Source organism: Haemaphysalis longicornis, unplaced genomic scaffold, assembly GCF_048455015.1.
Source record: "Haemaphysalis longicornis isolate Haplotype H1 unplaced genomic scaffold, Haemaphysalis longicornis Haplotype H1 scaffold_530, whole genome shotgun sequence".
NCBI classification, from domain to species: Eukaryota; Metazoa; Arthropoda; class Arachnida; order Ixodida; family Ixodidae; genus Haemaphysalis; species Haemaphysalis longicornis.
Genome location: NW_027526390.1, coordinates 66,036 through 89,420, shown reverse-complemented (window position 1 = coordinate 89,420; position 23,385 = coordinate 66,036). Strand labels below are relative to the sequence as shown.

At 49.3% G+C, this 23,385-nt stretch overlaps 1 protein-coding gene across 1 annotated transcript in view; it reads left to right on the top strand.

The window, feature by feature from the left end:
• The first annotated feature begins 3,935 nt into the window (after positions 1-3,935).
• Positions 3,936-23,385, top strand: part of LOC144140889 (high-affinity choline transporter 1-like) — a 31,732-nt gene continuing 12,282 nt past the window's right edge. The window contains exon 1 of the mRNA XM_077672380.1: positions 3,936-4,161. Within this exon, the coding sequence (XP_077528506.1) occupies positions 3,936-4,161 (226 nt within the window). The remainder of the gene's footprint in view (positions 4,162-23,385) is intronic.

Here is a 23,385-nt window from a genome sequence, read left to right as displayed (position 1 = left end):
TCCTCCCTCCTCGGGCTCCTCTTTTAATGCCTTTCGTCGCTTTCTTCCGCTCCTTTCCCCCCCCCACGCCGTCATTGACCGCTATCCCCTCGTGTCCGCGGGGGACTGTCACAAAAGGAGTTCTTATCGGGAGGTTCGAGTGACGTCTCAAGACGCCACCGAGATGCCCCCTCCAAGGTGAGTCATTAGGGAGTTTTAGAATAGGGGAAGCCGGCGTTGGGGGCCCCCAAGAAGTTAGGGGAACCCAAACGCAAGGCGCTCGCGCGCGGAGAGTTTTAGAAGAGGGGCGCCCCCGACAGCCCGCAACCGGCGTGCGTTGCTCAGCTCGGCTCGGGTGATGGAAACTTTAGGCTTAGCGTCGTGGCGGAAATTTGATCGCCGCTATCTGTGCAACTGCGAATGACAATCCATAACACAACTTTTCACCACACTATCATCCCCTTTCTCGCATGTGGAAGTGTATTTCAGCTATAACTGCCGTTTCAGCGATCGGTGACCAAGACATCTGCATTGCCTGTTTCGATGCTTCCGCGCAGGTAGCGCCATCTCTCAGCCGCTCCGCGCACCGCGCGCCGCGGCGATCGGTCGGATCGCCGAACGTCCGCGGCCGCTCAGCGTAGGCTTAGCATCGCGGCAGATATCTGATCGCCGCTTTTAAAATAAGCCCTGACAACAAGCCCTAGCACAATTTTTCATCACACTAACACTTACTTTCTCGCATGTGGAGTTTCTTTTTAGCGATCAGATTGATTCGGAAGAGCAGCGACAAGCGGTTGCTGCCGTGGTCTGCGCCGGTTCGAGCCGCTGAGCGTGCCGAGCTGGCAGGCGCGGCCGGCGTGTGCGCGGACTGTTTCTGAAGGCAGAAAACGCTTCACGATTACCTGCTTTATCCATATCTAGCGAACGACGCGCGGAATCAACTAATTCAGCTCAGCGATCGTCGTAGTTGATCGGATGACGAGCCGCAGGTTTCGCTTCAGCCATGGTCACGCGCAGTCTCGCTGACTGCGAGAGCGACGCAAGAACGCAGACTCCAGCTTTGGGGCGCCCGCTATTTCAGCAAAATAGCGTGCGCGCTAAACGCAAACCCAAAACCCCAAGGACGGCTTGGGTTCTGCGCATGCGCAGTACGACACCCCAAGACGCTTGGGGGCCCCAGAGCGTTGGGGCCCCCTATTCTAAAACTCCCTATTGGCGCTTCCCAACGCACTCGCCTCTCCACGCAGGCTCCCGAAATTCCCATTGCTGGCCCGGTGACGCCGCGCCCGAGTGCGCGCTGGACCGTTTTTCGAAAGGGTCACAGACCGGTGCCCGTCGCCGATCCTTAAAAGTTCAATGCACACACGCGCACACACATACACTGGTATAATAGGCCCTGCACAAGATTAGAACCAGTGCTAGTCTCTTTTAGCGCGCCAGTTCCCGAGATTGGTGGTGCTGCCGGATGACACCGTTCCAGTGCGGCGCCATGCGCAGTTTCTTGAGGCCAACCACCTGCCGAAGTATTTTCAGCGAACACGAGCCATCACAGCTCTACCAAACGGAGGAGGACCGGGGCCGAACGGTTACCATATATAATGACAGTATAGGAGCGGTGGCAAGACTCGGTAGCGCCCGAGTCATCGGATCCACAAGCCACCTCATCAAGATGATTGCGAAGAGACTTCGCACAACGAAATGCATTACCGTGCGGATGGCGTCGGGAACGAGACCGCCCGCGCGTGGGCGTGCGACGAAGCAAGTATCCGCTCCGACCACCCAGCACGGCATGACCCAGACCCTGCAGACGACAGAGCCGCTGCCGAGCAAGAGAGCAGGGCGAAGCTCCGTGCCGCTACACCCCATGACCCACGACCACTGCCAGGAAGACTTCTCAGGGGGGCCCAAGTCCTGGTACACAATATATGAGCCGGGGCTGCTCCTACGGAGGACGTGCTCACAAAGTGGCGGGCATACGTTCCACGACGCTGAAGACACTTGAGAGAAACCCCCGAGAACTCCAGGGAGACGACCATAGTAACTTGTTCCTCGTGTCATGCGCCAACGAGACCCCCAATGCAGCACATGCTGCCGGAAGGCTCGAGGGGGCTCGCGGCGGAGAGAAGAGCCCATCTTCCGCCGAACATCAAAGCCCTTCAGGAGTGGGCATCACCTCCTCTCGTCCGCACTCACCGAATCGAGACTGTTATGTCCCTGTGGACTTTCACAAGTAGCGCCGGGATACACAAGAGGTGTAGACGCTCTTACCTCCTTTAACCACCGTCTTCATCCCTGACGAGTCCTTGAGTCCCTCTTTCCGATTAATTATAACAATAATTTTGTCGTCCTTAGGGACTGTATATGTTGGGGTTGTAGTTGCGGGCCGCTGCCACGAAGGGACAGGAAGGCCGCGGCCCTCCGCCCTTTCGTCCTGTGGACAGCCAGGAGTTGGATGGATGGAGTGGTCACCACTTTTGAGGCTTCCTCCTAATCCTCTTTGTTACTAAACACAGCGTCGCGTGTTGCAGAACAAGAAACAAAAGCATGCGAGCTGTCCTAAGAGGAGGCGCGATGGCTGCGAAGGCGGGAAGATTTAATTGCATTCACACTAAACTTTCTTACACCCTTTTTGGCCTAAACGGGTGTAAAGATCTTGTCCCATGGCGCACACCTTTAAAAGGTTTTGGCTAACAAAGGGTGTTAGGATTAAAAAAGGTTGTTCTTGTGAACACCCTAAAATAAGGATGTAAGGTTGCTTAACACCCTAAAAATAGGTTGTAAGCAGCGCAGCTACGCGTGACAATGTGGATCGGCGGAGTGCGCAGCATGACATACAGACACATTCAACACTCCCAAGTCACACTTGGACCTCAAATGAATTGAGCAAAAAAACCAACGGAATGCATGGGGAGAGCGAGTACATACTCAGAAATACATCTGCTCTTCTTACTTTTATTGCTTGTATTCACTGGCGAGGCGCGCATGGAGGCAACCGTGTGAGCGCGCCGTCACTGGTTACGCCGGGCTCCGCGGGATGGCGGTATTTGTCCGTGCTGAGCACTTGCACGTTACAGATTCCACCTCACCGAACGCAAAGTATTGCCTCGAGTCCAATGTGAGTGCGATTAATAACATCTCTGTTGACCCCACCGTGGAGAATCGGGTTGAAACGGAGCAGACGACGCACGCCGGTGTTTTTTTTTTCTTCGGCGTGCGCGCGTAGTGGCCCAAGCCGCGCCACATGGAGGAAAGTATTCTTTCCTCCATGCCGCGCCATGTGTGCGGCGCATCGCATAGAGTTGTAAGAAACTCTATGGCGCATCGGCCATGTCTGTGCATGCGTTGGTCTGTGGCTGTTTCCAGTGTTGCCAAGCGAAGAAATTGACAGCTAAACTTATTAACGAATACCACCTATAGCCAGCAGAGGAAAGGGTTGAAGTTGGTCAACACCCTTTTTTCCACACCAAAAGGGTGTAGAGCTAGCCACGAATAAGGGTGTTGAGATTCAAGAAAAAGAGTATAATGGCCTCTCAACACCCTTTCCCCCGGCTAAACTTCTTTACGCCCTTTTTGACCAAAAAGGGCACAAAAAAGTTTAGTGTGTTGAACAAACCTCTGTTCAATTCATCAATAGAGGAATGAGACAGAGAGGAATAGCGCGGGAAGTGGCATCAAAAAGCGGAGAACAGCACTGCTCTGCATTTCCGACAGTTTTCACGTTGAGTGTAACTGCTTTAATTTTTTTCTTTATATTCTTTTATTTTATCTTTCCCCGTTTCTAACAAACGTTTCTACAGACGACAACAATGCGGTTACGGCCAGGTAGTGTACAATGCCTGCCTAGCTGGTCAATCCCTCTGACAGTCGGCGCAATTGTTTCTCGTGGTCGCCCGCGCGGGGTGCGCGAGCCGCGTGCAAGGTCACTCGCGCCGCGCTGCCGTGTTCGAATTCTCGCGATGGCGGTGAATGTGACGGCCCTGATTATGCTCGTCTGCTACTACTGGGCCGTCGTGTTCCTGGGCGTGTGGGCCGGCCGCAAGGCGCACTCCCGCCGAGGCAGCGCGCAGCAATCGCGCGCCAGCGCCGAAAGCATGTCTCGCAAGGAGGACGAACGCTTCCTGATGCGGCTCATCGTCGCCAACCGACATATGCCGCTGATCCTTGGCATCGGCTCCATGACAGGTACGAGCACTGGCGGTAGCTCGCTGTAGTACGCGATAGCACTTTTTAACAGCGCAGCTGTTGTAGGTCGAGCCCTTTCGTCCGTCGTCACGCAGGGACACAGAACATGCGGGACGCTGCAGCAGGTTCCCAGAGCCGCTGGCGGTACCGCAGAAACCGGTTCCCAGTCCCACCGACAGATGACGCAGTCACAGAACAGGGAGGATTTTAGAGAAGCAAAGGTCTAGCTTTGCCTGTAGTGCCAGAAAAAGCGTAGAGGCGGCGTCGTGAACTACCGAGTACGCCCGCTTGATGGCGCTGTAAACACTGCTTTGTAAACACGGCGGATGCTTTTTGCACGGGCCACTTGAGCTCCTTAATAACATGGCTGCCCTCGCACGGTGGCGCGTGTTTCCGTCTCCAAAACGCTGTAACGCCAAAACTTCCGGTGACGTCACACAAAAATAAAAAACAAAAAACAAATACGTAGAAGCCGTTTATGCATTAAGTAGTAATAAGGATACTCAGAAAAAGTAAAAATATTGCTGCGCGTGTAAGCATTTGCATCGAAATGTTTCACGCATTAACGAAAGGGCAAAGGCTGCTGCACCCCGGGGATCCTTTCCCCCGGGGTGCTCCAGCCTCGCCCGATCGCGGCTGGCTGGAGCGCCCCACGGAAGTGACGTCACCTGTTTTTTGTTATTATTTCTTGGATTCGGTCGTCGTTGTTGATCGCCGAAACTAGTACGAAGTACCATGCCGGCCGTGCAAAGCGGCCGTGCCGGCACTCATGTTTAGGTCGGCTGTGCTTTTCATTGTTTACGATAAAAAGCACGCGCTTTTTGTACGCGCCGTAAGCGCAGGCTGATAACTCTCCTCCTTGGTACATCGGTGGACCTCAATAAAGTTATCTGCCTGTTTGTCTGTATGTCTGGTACATCGGCTGTCGTTCGGCGTTGTATTATCTACGGCGCACCTGCGGGCAAGGCAAAACCACTCCGAGTGGAGGATTCGGAGGATTGTGTTGCACGTTTAAATTCGCCGGCTTTTGTAACCGCACTTCTTTCTTTCTTTTTATTTTGGAAGGTGTGTGCGCGCCCCATATCTCACGCCATCAGGTTTGATCTGCTGTGGCTGAATGGGTCTGTGTCCTCAAACGTGGGCACTGGCTGAAGACTCTGCCGGCAAAGGTCTAAATAGTGTTGCACGAAGGCTGCTTGCGCTCCCATTTAGATCATAGAATCTGTGGCTTTTGTGGGGAGAAGAATAGGCCGAAGGAATACCTTTGAAGGCCCTCATTTGACAAGAGTTCTATTGGGTCTAGATTACTGGTGCCCAGTGCACCATGATCTTCCACTCTGGTGCATTCTAGTACGCGCCGCTGAACACCAGCGTTTTTGTCCGTATAGTTCTGGCGCAGCAGCCTGAAATGTTTTGAAACCTCACCATACTTTCTGTGCATAAAAAGACCAGCAGGTGCCTTATTTTGGGGAGTGAAATCAGCACAGCTGGAACAAAAGAGGCCTGAATTATACTGGATGTGACAAAAAGATGTTTGGAGTAAACGCGTGTTAATATGCTTCTTTTCGTCGTGCCTACAACTCTGTATTTGGTCATGTTGTACCAACTTTTCCGAGCTTCCAAAGTTACAAGGTACACTGCAGTGCTACAAGTACTGATCACAAAGTGTCAAAAAATGTGGCTTCTGGCACAAGCACAACTTTGCCACCCTTGTTAGTGATGGCCTGGAAAGAATCACGCCGAAGCAGGAAGCACCGACCAATCCAGGAGATACACTGTACTTCATTTCACCAACTTCACACACCGTTGTAAAAATTGTGCTGGTAACTAATAAACAGCGAGAGCACAGCGCTGTACCACACGCTGGTAAGGGCAGCAAATGTAGCGCCAACAGCTAGTAGTCTCCCACATAAACTGTGCCCACAGCTCCTGTCAACACCAAATTGATAAAAGCGTTGTTGCACATAATTTGTATACAAACGTCATGTAAGTAGTGCGCATGTTGCTTCTGGTCATAGCAGCAGCTGTCCAACAGCCTACCACTGCAAGTGATGAAGAACCGGCCAACCATGTGACGTTTGTTGTCCAAAAAGAAAGAAGCATACAGGCCTTCGTTTTCTGACAAGCAGACTGGATGCTCATCATGCTGAAGTTCCCCCGCAGTCAGAGCTGTGTGTGCGCATCCGTTTACGCGTATACGTGCTGCCACGTGCACCTGCAGCTGGCAGCACGTGGCAGCAAGGTTCCATTCTGCCAAGGTGCCGGATTAGCGCCGTAGTGAGAGGATTTGGCTGCTGCTCTGGCGAAATTAGTTCAAGTACACCAGTTCATACAGCGCGGTGGCCCCGCCGACGCCACGTATATGTACGGTCAGTTTTCGCGTTTGAGGTTACACCTTCGTCTTTAAAACTGGGGAAACTTGCACTAAGTGACGCAAGGCGAGCTGGAGGATTTCTTTTTAGATCCTCCTGAAGCACTGAATGACACACCACCACGTATTGCGAAATTTCTTTATTTACGTGTTCCGTCGTCGCTTCTCACTGTGGCAGTAGTAGTCATCGTCATATCCATCTTCCGCATGCATGACTGGCTGACCCGGATTGCTTTGTCCGCAGGCTTTCCCATTCTTCCTAAAGTGAAATGCGTCGGCACGCGGTAGAACCGGCTTCGCGAGTTGGCGTCTGCGAGGTGTCTTGTGCTCATCCTTGTGGCGCAGACGTACGTGACTGTTTCCCTGGTATTTTTCCGAGCACCACGGGCAAGCCAGGTTGATGCCGCACGCTCATCGCAAAACGCAGGTGCGCGGTAAACGGCGGGAGTAACTATGGCATGATGTTTTCTGATGACGCCGCACACATTACGGCCAGCAACGTATGGCGGCTGGTCGTAATTATTATTCATTTTATAATGGGCACAATAGCAGTATTGTCGTAAAAAAGAACTGCAGCTAAATTATAAATCCTAATTGTTGTATGCTAGTGACATGTTGCAAGAAAATTGGAAATGTAATAGTTATATCCCTTCGCTCACCAGCTGTACAAGTTGTACCTGCCCCATGAACCTTCAAATGCTGATTAGTATCATGACCAACACATGAGCCATACATGCCCAACTGTTCCCAAAAGGACTAAGCAAACACACAACCTCCAAGAAAACACATCAGGCATGGGGAAGAAACATTTAAAATTGGCTCACTTTATTTGATCAACAACCAGTATATTTTGCTTTTATAGTCCACAAAAGACCATCGCCAGCACTGCATTAGGGCTGAAGAACTTTTCTGCAGTTGGCTTTGGCAACAAGGAGGATGCACCATTACGAACTGGAAACACATATGACAAGCCAAAGCTTTTACCAGCCCATTGGTTGCACTGGGTGTCAAGAGATAAAAAGGAAGAACCAGCACAAATGCTTTAATGTATGCACGTTGATCAAACATTAATTCAGAGTGTAGAAAAACATCCCTTCCAGCATGTTCGGCTGATCAACCGATTTGTGACAGCCTTATCGAAGTGAAGGCAAGAACGAGTCCGTGGCAGGATTTAAGAACTGCAGGCTGTCTGCAGTCATAATTACTATTGTGCGCCAAACACCCTAGTACACTGAGTGCAGTGAACTTCAGCAATGAAAGTAGTCATAAGAAATTTTTATCGTATGGTGACCGTTGCGAATCCTAGTAAACCGTTACAAGCACCTGGCATGCTGGCAAGAGGGAGGTAGAGATAGTACAAGATTTTTGAAAGGAGAAGAGGCCAGCCTGAGAAACTGAACTTGGGCCTGCTACTTAAATCCCACTGGGGCAAGGAAGGTACTGAATACTGAGGGTATGAGAAATGACAGTGAAATCAACCAATGAACTTTGTACACTTAAAGCATGTATTGGGCGCAGAAACAGACTAATCACTGCATAATTCGCATAACTTATTTACCAACCATAAAAAAAAAGTTCCGCAGTTTGTAAAATTTCACCACATAGACCAAAGAGTCCTGACAGGACAAGCAGCGATTTAACAGCTCGATCTTGCTTCTTCGTGTCAGCCCACGTGCCAAAAATCTTTCGTTCAGACAGAGGGTAAGCATTCAAGCGTAGTAAGGCTGCTTCAAGGTCTTTTCACCCACTAGTATACCTTGGTCAAAAACTATGCAAATGATCAATTGTCTCTGTACAGCCTTACACAGAAGGCAGTCTGGGCTGTCCTCGCGTCCGATTGTGTGCAGATACTTTCAGGTCAATGCTACTTTAAGCCGCAGCCTGTGTAACAAGGTTCCATTGACTTCTGTGAAGTTGAGGGGCATGAGCGAGCCAGAACCTTTGCTCGGGATCAGTCCTGGGGAGCTGTTCCTGTCAATTCTGTGGGTCAGACCAATGCAAGGCAGCAGCTTGTGCACGGGCTCTGTAGAGTATTGCGTTGTTATCTTGTCTTATGATGTGTGTAGCCAAAACAGTGTATATCCTTTAGCCGGCACAAGGCAGCATTTCCTTCACAGAAAATTAGTTCTATAATTGTAATTACACTAGCTAGTTTCTAATAATTTTTTCAAACAAAGAGCACGACTACAAAGTGTAACAAAGGGAAGGGACAGCAACGACTTCCAGCTAGTGCCTTGTTTGAAACGTATGACCCATATAAATACCATGCGCTTTATAACATCAACATAGCAAAAACAGCACGACGCCATGCTGCAACTTTTCTGCTACGACCCCCATGAACACTGCCAGCTTTCATGTCTGCAACCTCGTTAAACTCGGTTTCCCCTTGAGAGCATGATTTTAGTGCTAAAGATGACAGACATACTTTACTGGTGCTTGCATCTATCAATCAAACACCAGCAAACGTCAGTTAATTTGAAATGATACGGGGTAAACTTGGAAGCTGGCACAACTCGGTGGGGTGGGAGTGGCAACAAAAATCTGTGCACAATACAGCCCTGTTGTGGCATTTTTCAGCACGGCGACAGTTGTCACACCGCCCTTGTTAACCTATATTCGAATCTCCTGATACTATGGAGAGACTTGCTGCATTGGTGGCACACTGGAATTACCACTGTGTTGAACCATGGAGCCTGCATGTTGCCATTCGAGTATGCGAGTCTGCCGATGGAAATTTTTTCTGGCGACTGTTGCACTGGCCTGCAGTGCTTCATGAATTATTTCCTGCTGGCACAGCCATTCCATTCCACGCAGACAAACAAAATGCGCACAGGCTGCATGCAACAGGCATGTGTTTGTGTTGTTGTGTGGGAAGCAGGTTTGCCAACGGGTACCAGTCGGCTGCGCAGTAGCGCCCAATGTGTACTTAGATGCAGATATACCTAGCGGGTCCACCTTGGTTCATTCCACGGAGGCAAAAGCAACGCTTTCTCATGTTTCTCTGATGGTGCTTTTCAATGGCCTCAACTATGCATTGCATTAAACAACGAGACAGAGAAATATTTTATGGATTTGCGAGCAGAAGGATGTTAGGGCTTCCACCCCATGAGAGCCGTTCTTAGTCCAAATGCACTGAAACCCACAAGCGCCGTCAAAGTCGCCCACCCCGGACTTTCACTACTGCCTTCACCATCGCTACAGTTACATCTGGATTTTTTGAATTATTAGTAACGATCAATTATTAACAGTGACTCTACACGGCTAGTCAGTGAGTGGAAGTGGTTTGGTTTGTTGGGTAAAAATCAGAACAGACTGCTTTCACTATATGTTGTGAAGTGGGCGTGACAGTGACCCTGGCTCGTCAGTGAGCAGAAGTGGTTTTGCCGGTTGGGTAAAAATCAAGCATGACTGCATTGAGGGGCAGACGAAGAGTGTGGAGCACGTCAGACCTACTTTTAGCCTGTGCGATCAGTGTACGTGCTTTGTGCCCTTGAGAAATTTAGCAGGTATATCCCGTGTATTGTTTTTTACGAGTTTGTCCGACATAAGCGTTAAATCATTCATTCCTTTTAAAAGCAACACGAAGCCAGCAGGTGAGAAAGAAAAAGGTATGCTAGTAATACTAAAGAAAATTCAGGCTATTAGCAATGGTTCAGAACGACATGCAAACAATCTTTGCTAGCATGCACAGTAGCTGACGAAATACTGCAGGGTAACAGTAGCACATGCACACGTGATTACAAAGAGGGTTATGGCACGTACAGGTAAGTGTGTAAGGTTGATTTAGTGCTAATATGCTGCGTGCACACGTAAATAAAAATACCCTGCAAAAAAGATGAAGGCAACTGAGGTTAGAGCAAATAGAAACAACTACGCAGAGTCACCTAGATGGTATGCTTAGAATGTAGATATAACAGTTCAACACAGCACGTAGCATCTGTTATTGCTGAAGCCACTGACGCATCACCTAGCCTGTCATAAATGGGCACGATCACATACGTTTGGCGACATCGTAAATTTTGAAGCACACGAACACAACACACACGGAAAATGCCACAGTAACGCACGACAGATATCCGGCACATTTTTTGGCCACGCTTGTAACGACAGGGATCACGGCAAGTTGAAGCGAACGAACGAAAACTCGCTGTCACTGCGACGCACCATTGCTAGCTGATGGGGCTCTAGATTATTCACGTATACACTCCTGCAGCGACACGAATCTGGACACTTGCAAGTCGAGTACGGAGCAGTATCAAAGTATTTGCCTCGCGTTGTGATACCGACACAACACCGTGTATAACAATGACTGTGATGATAGCATCGATGACTGCAGCGCCAGCAGCTTCACACAAACAAACCTCTGGAAAACTATGACGCACCACACACATCGGTCACGTTTTGAAGGCAACACGGTGCTTCGTACTTTACTGCACATTTTGGGGCAACATTTGGTTCTGATACGTACGTATTTGATATGAAAACATTGCGCTCTGCGCAAGCGCTGACCAGCACTTCGCGTTGCTGCCACGAATAGTCATCGGACTTTGAAGACTGTGAATTTCTGCAGAAGATACAAGCGCGGTGACACAGGCTTGGAGCTGAACGCCTCATATGAAACGAAAACACAGCGCAGCACCGCACCACTCGTGAGCGACTCCACACAACGCCGACGCTCGTAACATCTTGCTTGCCTCGGCACCGCGCGAAGCTGAAATATTTGAAATAGGCCAACGGAACAAACTCGGAACAGACAAGCCCGTACTAGAGTGAACTCTACCCGTACGTATGCCAATACGGGGCCAAAATTCGCTCTTCGATGGAATTCGGCCTCTTCTCCATGCCGCTCGTCCGTAGGTCATCCGTAAAACCCGTGGTAAATCTATAAAAACTGCTTTGTTTACACAACTTCTTCTACGCGAGTGTCAATAACCATAGAAAGGAGGCTATGCAATAACAATAACAAACTCGAGTTTCGCAGAGAAAAATATAATGCAAACATCTACAAAGCATGTCCATGACGTCACGGTGACTAGATGACGTCATATTAAAAGACAATAAACTCAGGCTAAAAATAAATCTTGATACTGTAATATTAATGTGTCACTGCCAAAAATATATGCAATACTATTGAAGTAATTGCAATGTAATGCAATTACGCAATTTTTTTGTTGACGTACGTCACTTCCGTGGGGCGCAGCAGCCAGTTCGGGGGGAATCGGCTCGGAAGCCCCGGGTTGCAGCAGACGCAGCCTAACGAAAGTGGGGCGGATGCGCCACGAGCGCCTACTAGTGGCACTAGTGGTAGAAAGCACCCGTTAAAAAAAAAAAAAAAAAAAAACAATGGCGTTTTTTGATGTGTGCGATTCGTCCCACGAAGTTTGTGTAGGAACTGCACGAATGTAGTGCATCAGAAGGCTCTAAAGTCGTCTGCGCCGTGTGTGTCTTGCCAAGTCATTTGTGCGTGAGGAATTCGTGGTGGGCTGTTTTTACTCGTAGCGTCGTCACCTATCTCCTGCCGAGAACGTCCTGGCTTTATTTGTTGCTGGTGTGATGTGTGTCTGTGTAAAATCTCCCTGATGGAATTTGAGTGGCGTTGTTCTACGACAGGAGTGGTGACAAGCTACAAGGGTTCTTTTTCTGGCTGTGAACATGGGCTCACCCGACGTTAAACGTGAGGCCTACGTAGCTGGTGTTACAACTCACATTCTAGTTCACTCTAATGACAACGGAAGGTATCCTTTACGGAGTGGTTTCGCAGGTTGCTCTGGGCGGTAGTACAATCGGAGCAACGATGCGTTTTTATCCTGTACACAATCGTCTGAGACTGCGTATCTTACAAACAAAGCACCATGAACGAGCGCGAATATTGTTCAGGTAATCAAATGCGCTGGCGTTATATAGAGTGTTTCATGACTGCTATGGACTATGGTTGTTCGTAAGCATAAGTAGTTATGTCGGCTGTACAGATGCACTGCACTGCACATCGTGTGTGTGTGTGTGCGTGCGTGTGTGTGTGTGTGTACGCATATTACAGAGGTGGTGCCACATGTTGGCATCTACGGATAATATGGTGGCACTTGGTGCTTCTGCGAGCCACTACATCTTTCCCTCCCGGGGAACAAACAATCATTAGACTAGACAGTCCTGTCTGCACAAATCACCAATACGGTCACTGTTTGTGTGCAGAAATCACCAATACAGTCACTGTCTGTATGAGCCCTGACAGTTGTCGAATCACTGCACGTAATCTTGGAAGTGCACTGGAGGTCTGCGATTTCTCCTGGGCCGGTCAGGTGGTGGCCCTGGCATTGAGTCCATTTCCCTCTACCGGTACACTGCACTCCTCAGTGCCAGAGCCTGGAGCCAGACTTTGTGGCTGCGAACCATGCGGCTGTGGTGGGCTCGGTGGCACATGTGATGGTACAGCGCGTGAAGACTCAAGTTGATCTGCGGATGAACTCGCAGATTGTGTTTGTGGCGGACCCCCAGGTGCAGTGATCCAAGTCTTCGGTGGTGCAGCTGTACTTTGGTAGTCCGTCAACACGGGCATGTTGTACGTGCAAGAGTTGTCCTTAGTTTCTTGCCCTGGTGATGCCTCTTTTGGTACCGCTGATAGCTGTGAAGCGTTCCAAGTTAGACCGTCTTCCAGATAGAAGGACCAGCGGCCAATTTTTTTGAGGATTTTTAATAGTGGTCCATAACTTGGAGCCAGGAACTGGCCCAGGAACTGGTTTCTTCACTCGTATGTAGGTGCCAACTTGGAACTTGGGGACTCTTGCAGCTCGCTGTTGCTCAGCGTATGCCTTACTTTTTCGTTCACACTCTGGGACTCTTTTTCCTAGCAGGCTCATCTCTCGTGAAGGATTTGTGCTGAAGTCAGCTGTCAGCTGACCAATGACGTCCAAAGAAGTTCTCATGTGTCGGCCATGTAGAAGAACGGCCGGGGAGAGACCGGTGGTGCTGCGAGGGGTGGCTCTGTATACTCCCAAGTACTCAGTCACAGTTTCCTTCACTGGACGCTGCTCGAGCAGAGCCAGTTGAATGTATGACTTCAGTATACGATCAAATCTCAACGAGACCACTTGCCTGTGGGTTGTACACGGCAGAAAAGATGTGGTTGATTCCACGGTCTTCAAGGAAGGACTCAAATTCCCTTGATGTGAAGTCGACCATGAACAGACACTATTTCAGTAGGGTAACCCTCACGTACGAAGAGTGCTAGAAGCAACTTCGTCACCGTGTGAGTGGTAGCGTCAGTGCAAAAAGCCACTTCTGGCCATTTTGAAAAATAATCAACTACTTAAATGGCAAATCGGTAGTCTCCAGGTGCACGCTGAAAAGGAGCAACAACGTCAATAGCTATCTTGTCCCAAGGTTTGTCAGGAAGAGGAATTGGCTGAAGTGGTGTGGGTGAGATCTTGGCACTTTTTTCCGCGTGCTGACAAACGGAACTGCGGATAGCTGTTTCATCATGTTTGCCTAACCCTGGCCATCATACTTCTCTTGTAGGCATTGTTTGGTTTTCACGATACGAGGGTAGGATTTGTGAGCCAGCTGGACAAAAGTTGCTGTGAGCTTGACAGGAACTACGATGCGCTTAGTACGGAAGAGCATGCCATCAACTGCTGTCAACTCCTTTTGGACTTCATAGTATGGAGTCAGCTTAGGTGCCTGATTCTTGCGGGGTGGCCACGATGTCTGCACATAACGGGAAACTTCTCGTAGAGTGTTATCCTCCACTGTCACTTGTCTCAGTTCATCTTGACGTACAGACGTCACCAGAGACACTATTTCTTCAGACTCGCGTGGTTTTGTGGCGGGCGGTGACAACTTGTTTGAGTGCTGTGGATGCATTTCGGGGCGTAGCATTTTGGGGCCTTGTGTCAACGTTTTACTTGGTTTGTGTCAATGTTTGGCCACAGTAAGGCAGTGTAATTCTGTGCCCACAATCTGGAGGCCAAAAGCTTGTACGGCATCAATACCCAGAAGTGATGTTCCACTTGGGTAATGTGGAAAGTCACTACAGCTGTTTCCGATTTGTGCACAGTGAGGGCAGGGAACTGTCCACGCACAGGAATTTGTCGACGTGAAAAATCCAGTAATGTTAGTTGCGATTTCTTCAGCTCAGCTTGGTCTCTGAACAGGTTTTGAAAGCTTTGTTCTCCCATTATCGATACAGCTGAGTCAGTGTCCACTAAAAATTTTATGATGTGCCGGGGTGATGCCAGAGGAACTGGTTGAACCCCGACATCAAAGTAGACACCCGTACGCTTAATTATCAGTGTGAACAGTAAGAATGTTCATGACACTCTCAGCGTCTTCCTCTGGAACAATTTCGGCGACTCTTCCACACCCGCGACGCAAACTTCGACAGTACTGTTGAAAGTGACCTCGAGGCAGCCACACGTGAAGCAGGTTCAACCGCGGGCTACGGAGGTTGACAGTTGTCAGTTTTGTGCGCCGCAATTTCCACACACGGCTGTGTTTCTGGAGTACGGGATGACAGCGCCACTACATAGGACACTACAGTAGTATTCTTTACAAGTTATGAAAAAGGAACCAAAGACATTGCTGGATTTGGACCCCATCATTGCAGAAAGCTGAAAGTATGTGGCCCCGCGGCATTACTTCACGTGTTTTTGATAAATTGATTTTAAAAATCCACTTACACGCAGTGTTTCATTATGCCTGCTACGCTGCTGGTTCGTTGTTCCCGTTGCTAATGAAAGTGGCATCAAAGGAGCCGACTAAGGGTGTACTGATCTCAAATTGCCGTTATTTTGTTGGCAGTGTTGGATTCTGTCTGAAGTGTCGTCAGCTATTAAAGTTATTTTGGAATTGTGCAGTGCATTTCTGAGAAATGAACCCAGCAGTTTATCTTTCCTTTATTTTTCTTCAGAGTTTGTAAAATGACCTTCGTGAGCAATAAAAATGTGCTTTTGAAATTGTGCTTCATAGTGATGGCTGGAGTTTCATGATTACATTTTGGTGCTTGTGCAGTTTAACAGTAGAGTATAAATTTTTCCAAAGGAGTTTACAAAGTGTATTGGCAAACAGTCAGGTGTCCAGCGTCCCCTTACAACGATAGAGCCATTATTCTACCAAGTGGGACAATTTTTTCAGAGACTTCCCATAAATATTTAGTTTGTTTAGATTCAACACCTCTTCCATACACTTGGAAGTTATTATTGTTCTAGCAACTATGACGAGTTGGAGGGGCTTTAGAGTGATGTGTCACTGATTTTCAAGCATGCACAGTTGCATCTGATTATGCAGCTGCTGTAAGAATAGAAAATGATGCGGCATATCAGAATAGTTCAGGACCTTAGCGCTTCATGTTGCTGCATTTCAAGAATATTCTGGCTGTACAGCTGCAGTAAGAATAGGAACCGGTCGCCCAGCAGGTTGCAATGGTTTGATGTCAGTCCTTCGAGGTGCTAATGTTGTTCCTTTGCAGAGGTGGGCTGTTGCTTCTGACTAGAAGGCTACGGCAAGAATTGCAGACTTATGTAGTACGCTGGAATGGATTCATGTGAGGCCCTCGGGCTGTAAAGCCACTGCTTCTCAAGCACACCTCTTGTTTACAGCCATGAAGCCGCGGTGAGAGAACATGCCAGGGCTTGAGACTGTGAAGTTGGTGCTTCTCATGAACACAACAGTGTAATTTTTGTATAGGACCCACACCTCCACCATCACCTTTGCCAGCTCTCCCAGTATTGGCGTTTTCAATGTGCGTGCACAGCCTGGACAGCTTTCATGGTGCGGAAAACACTACTCGAACACTGCGCCATGAAATAATTTTCTTTATGTTGTGCGACGGCTTATGAAGATACGGCATCACTTTCACCTTGTTTTCATGGGGATTGTGCATTTTCGTTTTGCCTTTTAAACTTAATACAGAGGCAGTCTGCAACTGCCTTAAGCACTGGTGTCAGAAAACCCTCTGCAGAAAAGCCTATGAGTCTGGCGGTCAGTGTGTTCCTGAATTACGTGGACACAACTTTTCTGCAGTGGACTGCAGAAACGGAATGTGGCTATGCCTCATCAGCGATGGCTCAGAGGTACTGCACTTGCCTCATATGGGGGAAGTACTGGGTTCGAATCTGCGCACCGCCGGGCACCCACTGGTTTCTTTAATGGGTACAGGTGTCCCTGGTCGAGTGCGGACTTTTGAAAGGATAACTCACGCCTGGAAAGCTGCCTTTACCCTTGCGAGGGGCTTCCGACCTTTGTCAATCTGGTGGGGCCCCGGCCTTCTACAACACCGCATTGCCGAAGGGAGGAAGAGTCTGGCGGCATGTCCTACCACAGGCGGTTACTGAGTAGAGTGTGCAACGTTGCTGTGGAAGTCACCATGTGCATTCGTGTGCCTTGGTGGTGCCAGGCACCTATTGAGAAAATAGGTACAAGCCTGGTGCTCGGCCCTTGTTACCACTAGAAGATGCTCCTGGCGTGTGACTACACTTGAAAAGTTGACCCAGCTTGTACAGGAATCACCTCTATGCAATTAGGTGGCTAGAAAGTGCAATTTTTTTTTTGGTTTGTGTCCCCACACGATTGATCAAATCAATATAAGAAAATGGGACTGCTAGCACACATCTTCACCTCAAAAATTGCAATTAATGGGACAAAAAGTCTACGCAAATTGTAGCAAAAACTGGAAAGCGGCAATAAAGTACATAAGTAGTTTACTGAAACACTGGCACTGTCGCCAATTACTGAAATTTTAGAAATTGGAGCTGAGCTGGTGGTAGATAGCGACATTGGAGTTGTAGAGAATAAGTGAAAAAAGTTTTGTCAGTGGCACCTGCATGATTTCGGTGACACAGGTTTTGGGAATTACATTCTCAGATGTAGGCTATAATTTACATTTTAAGCACCTGCAATGCAGCCTACTAGGGAATGGTGCTATGAGATGCCCCGTACCCTACAATGTACCAACAAAGTGACGTGACTCTGGTCTCTGAACCACTGTTAGATGGTACGGTCAATAAACAAAACCGTTCGCAAATGACAGTCAACAGGTGCAGTTTAATTTTAACGCTCTCTTTATCTGCTTTTGCTGCTAACCTTCCAATTTTGACACATACGCGTTCTGGGGAAATAGAAATTTCGAGAAATGTGAGCACGGCCCCTGCAAAAATGGTCCCAACTCAGCGATTATATCACCGTTTGTTAGCTGGCTGAGAAAGAAATCGTGCAATGTACTTTCCGCCCTTGCATTTCAGAAATAAAATACACAGAACTACAACTTTTTCGGAGGCTGTGTTTTTGTTCGTGAACTTGACTAAAAATAGTTACTACAGGTGCAGGATGCGCTCTTTATCAAGCGATCGATCGAAGATAAGGTGACGGGGATTTCGAGAAAGCCCTTGCTTATATCGTTCCGTCTACTCGGAACGCCAAGCAGCTTTCCCGGCTCACAACTCGCATAGAAGGCAGTCTGTGTGCATTTTTACCATACCGCTGCCGCTCACTGTTAATTAGTAAATACCCTTAATAATTACATTGATAATTACAGGTTCGGCGACGGGCCTCGGGGCAAGCAACCGCACTGAAATGGTCCATGTGAAAAGCTTGGCATACTGCTGAACAACAATGCGATCACAACCATCACAACCATTGTCACTCGAGAATGTAAACACAAGCAACGCGCCATCGCCTCCTGTACGATGATCGCGCTCGCCCGCTGTTTATTATTATATTATTATATAACTGCTGCTACCACTAGTAGGCGCTCGTGGCGCATCCGCCCCACTTTCGTTAATGCGTGAAACGTTTCGATGCAAATGCTTAAACATGCAGCAATATTTTTACTTTTTATGAGTATCCTTATTACTACTTAATGCATAAACGGCTTCTGCGTATTTGTTTTTAGTTTTTTATTTTTGTGTGACGTCACCGGAAGTTTTGGTGTTACGGCGTTTTGGAGACGGAAACACGCCACGGTGGCCGCCGGCTCGCTGCTCCACGGCCGGACTCGACTCTCCTCCTCCCGCGCGCGAAAGGGGCGTCGAGTCTGGCCGTGGCTGCTCCTGCTGGTTCCTGGCTGGCACGCTGGCCGCGTGTTTACTTGCGCCGCGCTAGTGATGTTACGCCAGGTGACCAGATGGCCTCGACTGGCACAGACCACAGTGAGAAGCAAGTGAGAACAAATCGTTTATTGACATCCGCAAGTTTACAGAGACCAGGACATCATTTCATTTCGATCGCTGCAATTGTACGTCGCTTTCGTGACATTTTTTTTGCCATAACAACTCGTTCACATGCGCTAAGATCTCGAACGAAGGGCACAAATGAGGTATTGACGGCGACAACGGTTTCCTTTGCACCGTCTTTCTAGCGGAGTGCATAACACTCACCTTCTGTTGGAAGAATCAAATATTCTGGCCTCGACAGCTGTCTTCCGATGCGGAACTTCCCACATTTGTCACTCCACAAGCACTCAATTCCCGTGTTTTGCCAGTCCTCTCAACAACTGATGGACGCAAAAGCACATAACAGCAATAACAGTCACGAAACCAGTGCTCCGCGCACATAGAAACGGTGGGCCGTTGCAGCGGTTTCAATTTGAATTGGCGGCTTTGTGGTTGCGAATTCAGAAACGAGGTGGTGCACCAGTCGGCTGTTCGTAAAGAGTTGCGTACATTTTTGCTCAACGGATGTTTGATGCGGAACTTGTTAATAGTATTTTTAAATAACACATTGTAAGCGCACTGTGTGGGCTCTTTGAGTCACGGAATGAATGTTTTGTATTCTATACCAAAAGTAACCTTTTGCTTGCGTCGTCTGGTGGGCTTGATGGTCGAAAACAGCGCTGTAGGTTGGTCACGTGGGGCGTCGATTTTTACGCCGCCTATAGGGAAACCAGGGAACGTCCAAGCTTGATAGGCCTGGCGCAGTGGTCTTTCACGGCGTAAAATAGAGAGGCTTTAGCACAGCGGGGAGGGACTGGCAAGCCTCCCGCCACGTACGTTTAGCTGCCGGCATGGCTGCCGGTTGCTTTGCGCGAGCCATAGAGGGCGTCCTCGAGTATCAGTCCCAGTCCCCGGATCGTCCGCGGACTGCCCGAGACGCGATCCGGCGCTCGATTTTCCCTTCGGGACTTCCGTTCCGAACGCAGTCCTCGGACCACGGAGCAAGAATCCTCGGACGGAGCAAGAATCCTCGGAACCCGCGGATGTTGAGAGAGAGTGTTCGCTCTCACCTGGGCACGCACCGGCGCCAGTGCGTCTGCCGCGGCTATGACGCAACACAATCCAACACAATCCACTTTAATCCAAGCCAATCCAATCCAATCCAATGCCCCTCGCGAGAGAGTGTTCGCTATCGGAGAGGAGAGGCGTGAGCGGAGGAGAATGCGGACGCCGCCGACGACGACGGACGCACGCAGGGAGGACAGGGCCGCCGACAAGAGATGCTCTCAGCGTCGCATCTAATAGGTATAAATGGGAATCGCTAAGCTCACCGGCCGAACTGTTTCGGTGTATGCGCTTGTGTCGCGCGGTGGTGTAGCCTCGAGCTAGCACATCATGATAGCTGGGTCCCCCTGTCTCACCCTTCTAAAGACGCTCCTCTCCCTTTTCTTGCTGCCGACTCACGGCCGGGCTACAGCGGTGGCGTCCGCCGCTCTATCCCGGCCGTGGCCGGCGCTTCTGCGTTCGGAACCGTGCCCCCGCGAACTCTAGGTAACAGCTGGCAGAACCCCTGGTTTCACTCCTTGTAGAGTAACGTGTGCGAATTAAAGTGACGCCGCATGCGCGATTGTTGTGGGTGTCGTTTAAAGCTTTGCTTTCCAACCACCTCAACAGCGTGGGATGGAGCCAATTTTTTTACCTTTGAATATGGTGCGTGCCTCAGCTCCAGCGAAAAATCAGACAAACTAAGTCGATCTTATTTGTGGGTTGTACCACGGACGCCCCGGTCATCCCGCTTGTCGCTCGCCTCCTTTGGTATAATGTACCACGCCCATTCGGCGTATACCTGGTTTCTTATTTAGGCAGTGTACCGGTTCACCCCGTTTCTCCCTTTTATCTTTTTCAGCGGTGTACCGCATTCACACGCATACACCTTCTTCATAGTTTAGGCGGAGTACCCAGTCCACCTTCTTTAGTTAGTGCGCATGCGCTACGTTCGCTCGGCAGATACTTACACTAGCTTGTTTTGGAGATGCACCCCGCTCGCCCCGTATCAGCCCTACTACCTTTTTCAACTGGTGAACCAAGCTCACAGCTCATACCTCCTTTCTGATTTAGGCGGCGTAGCCCGTTCTCAATTTTTTTTTCAGGTAGTGAACCCGGTATCTCCCTTCTGTCTCCTTAGATGCATGCCCTACGTTCACCCGCCATTTACTTCCTTTCTTATTTAGGCGCTGCCTCCCGTTCACCCCGTGTCTACGCCGTATATCCTTGAGGAGGTATATCGCCATAGCGATCGTCAGCAAATCGGCGGCATACCGGTGCACTATATCGGCGTGAGAATAACGCGAGCGAAACGCACTCACGAACGCACTTCACTCTTTTAAATTGGTGGCTCTTGTGGGGTCCTTCATGCAAACCAGCGGAAAGAATGATATGATACACGCTACAGGACAACCCACTACACTGAATACTACAAACCAGAGTTACACCAGTCTCCGCCCGGGATCAGACCCAACATGGAAACAAGCAACCACCTCTGGTTGCTTCGGAGAATCCTGAACACAGACTCAACAAGAGGGCCACTAGACTACATCCTGCCGGTCGACATGAAGAAAGCCTTTGACAATGTCAAGCAGAAACACATTCTATATAATCTGGCCAATCTGATCCAAATCTTACCTCCTGCCATATTCCTGGAATCCCGACGAATTCCACATCGGAGCCCCAGCCTGTCACCTACTATTTCGATCGGGGTGTCCCCCAGGAATCGATTTCGGGCCTCCTGCTCTTCAATGTGCCCGTGCCTATACTGGGGCCTAACAACTATACATCACCATTTGGCCAAAGTTATGGCCACCGAACTCCAGGCTGTACTCATTGCAGTAGATGAAACTTGTCCAAAACAGACTCACTCCAGCCCCATGAAAAACTGATCTCCTTGGTGTCAATGGCAGGCGGAGTGCACTCTTGGTAGAGCAGGCAATAAAGTTAACGCTAGGGCAACATGGAATCAATGCTAAACGCGGGCATGTCAGAATTCCTATGCATAGCTGCAACACGGGCAACCATTCGACCATGGAACTCAAAAAGCAATGGCCCGCTGTCTTACACACTATCAAACGCGTCTCCAACAAATTCGGAGGAACACAGAATGCTTCCTGCACAACCCTTTTGACATCTATTGCAATCGGTGAAATCACCTACGGGGGGTATGGTCACAACCCTGTCAAAAACAACCGAAAAACATTGCGAGTCCTTCACCGACACATCCTTCGGATGTTCACGGGCCTTTCCAAGTTCACTGATGTACACAAACTGCTGGAACTAACACTTGTACCGCCAATCGAGGACATCCTCAGAAGTTTTTAAGAGTAGAAAAACTGTGCGTCAAAGACAAGACTAGTGCAAAGGGGGCAGGACGGGCGGTCCCCTCCTGTCTTCTTTGTACTAGTCTTGTCTTTGACGCGCAGTTTTTCTAAAGTCCTGTACCAACTAGCCCAACAACATGCTGTACCAATCCCGTGACCAATCCTCAGAAGTATTTAGCCGTCCTGGGAGAACAGACTGCAACTCACATTACAAGGCCAAGAAACCTTGCTTTGGGACACCCGACACGTCTGTAGAACCCCGCAGGAGAAACAACCACCACGGTTTTCTATACATGTACCCCACCAAGACTTCCATGCCCCTCACAACTGGCACCACACCCACCAATCTTGCTCCGTGGCGCCGACTTCGCTCTCTCCGGCGGGCCCGTAATGTCCATCACTCGCGGAGCACAATGTAGATGGCGCAGCGAAAGGGCCGCCGGCTAAGCGGCCGGCGTTTCCCCGTGCGCCGGCGGGCGCGTTGGCGCGACGCATTCCGTCGGCTTTTGTCTTCTGCTTCGGCGACGGTAGTTTTGTGCACGGAGTGCTTTGGGCCTGCTTTGGCGCCGCTTCGCGTTCATTTCGCTCCTCCTTCGCACGGCTTGGTTAACTTGTTCGACAGCACCTTCTGGGTAACCCGGACCCGAATGAATTGAGTGGTCGTGATGCGTTAAGGATTGGTTTGCATGGCGGGAAAACAAAATGTAGAGACCACATATAGACATATGGCTGCTATACAAACAGTACCTTTTGCGCAGTGCTTGCCGAAAATGCGACTCCGTTTTGTAAATTTGTGAACACCAATCCGGCTGTGTAATAACAGGTTTTACAAAAGGTGAAGGAGCAACTGGTTCTGTCTGATCAATGACGATTATAAAAGTTTCCGCAGCTTTCTCGCAGTTTTCCAACTTACGTCCAAAACAGAGTGTGCCTAGAACATGGACCGGTACTCACACGCTTATCAGAAAAGAACAGAAACGCGATAACATCACCCGCGACTGCCCGCGACGTAGCAATCTGCTCAAGATCAAGGCCCTGACAGTGCGGTCCTTTTCACAGGCCTCCATTTCGCGATATTTGAATTCGTCCGGACCTTATATCTCTGTGGTGATGACTCGCCGAAAGAAAAGATTTAACAAGCCGGTTGTTTTTCCGGTCAGCCGCCTAAAGAAAAAGAAGAAAAAAAACGCCGGGAACCATGCAAGTTATAAAATTGCAGCCATACAAATCGCAGCGTTTTATTTGGAGTCCGCAGCATTATCGACGAGATAACACGACCTTGGAGCGATAGTAAACATCGGGCGGTAAGTTGTGGCATGAGTTAAAATGAAGATTGCGTTTG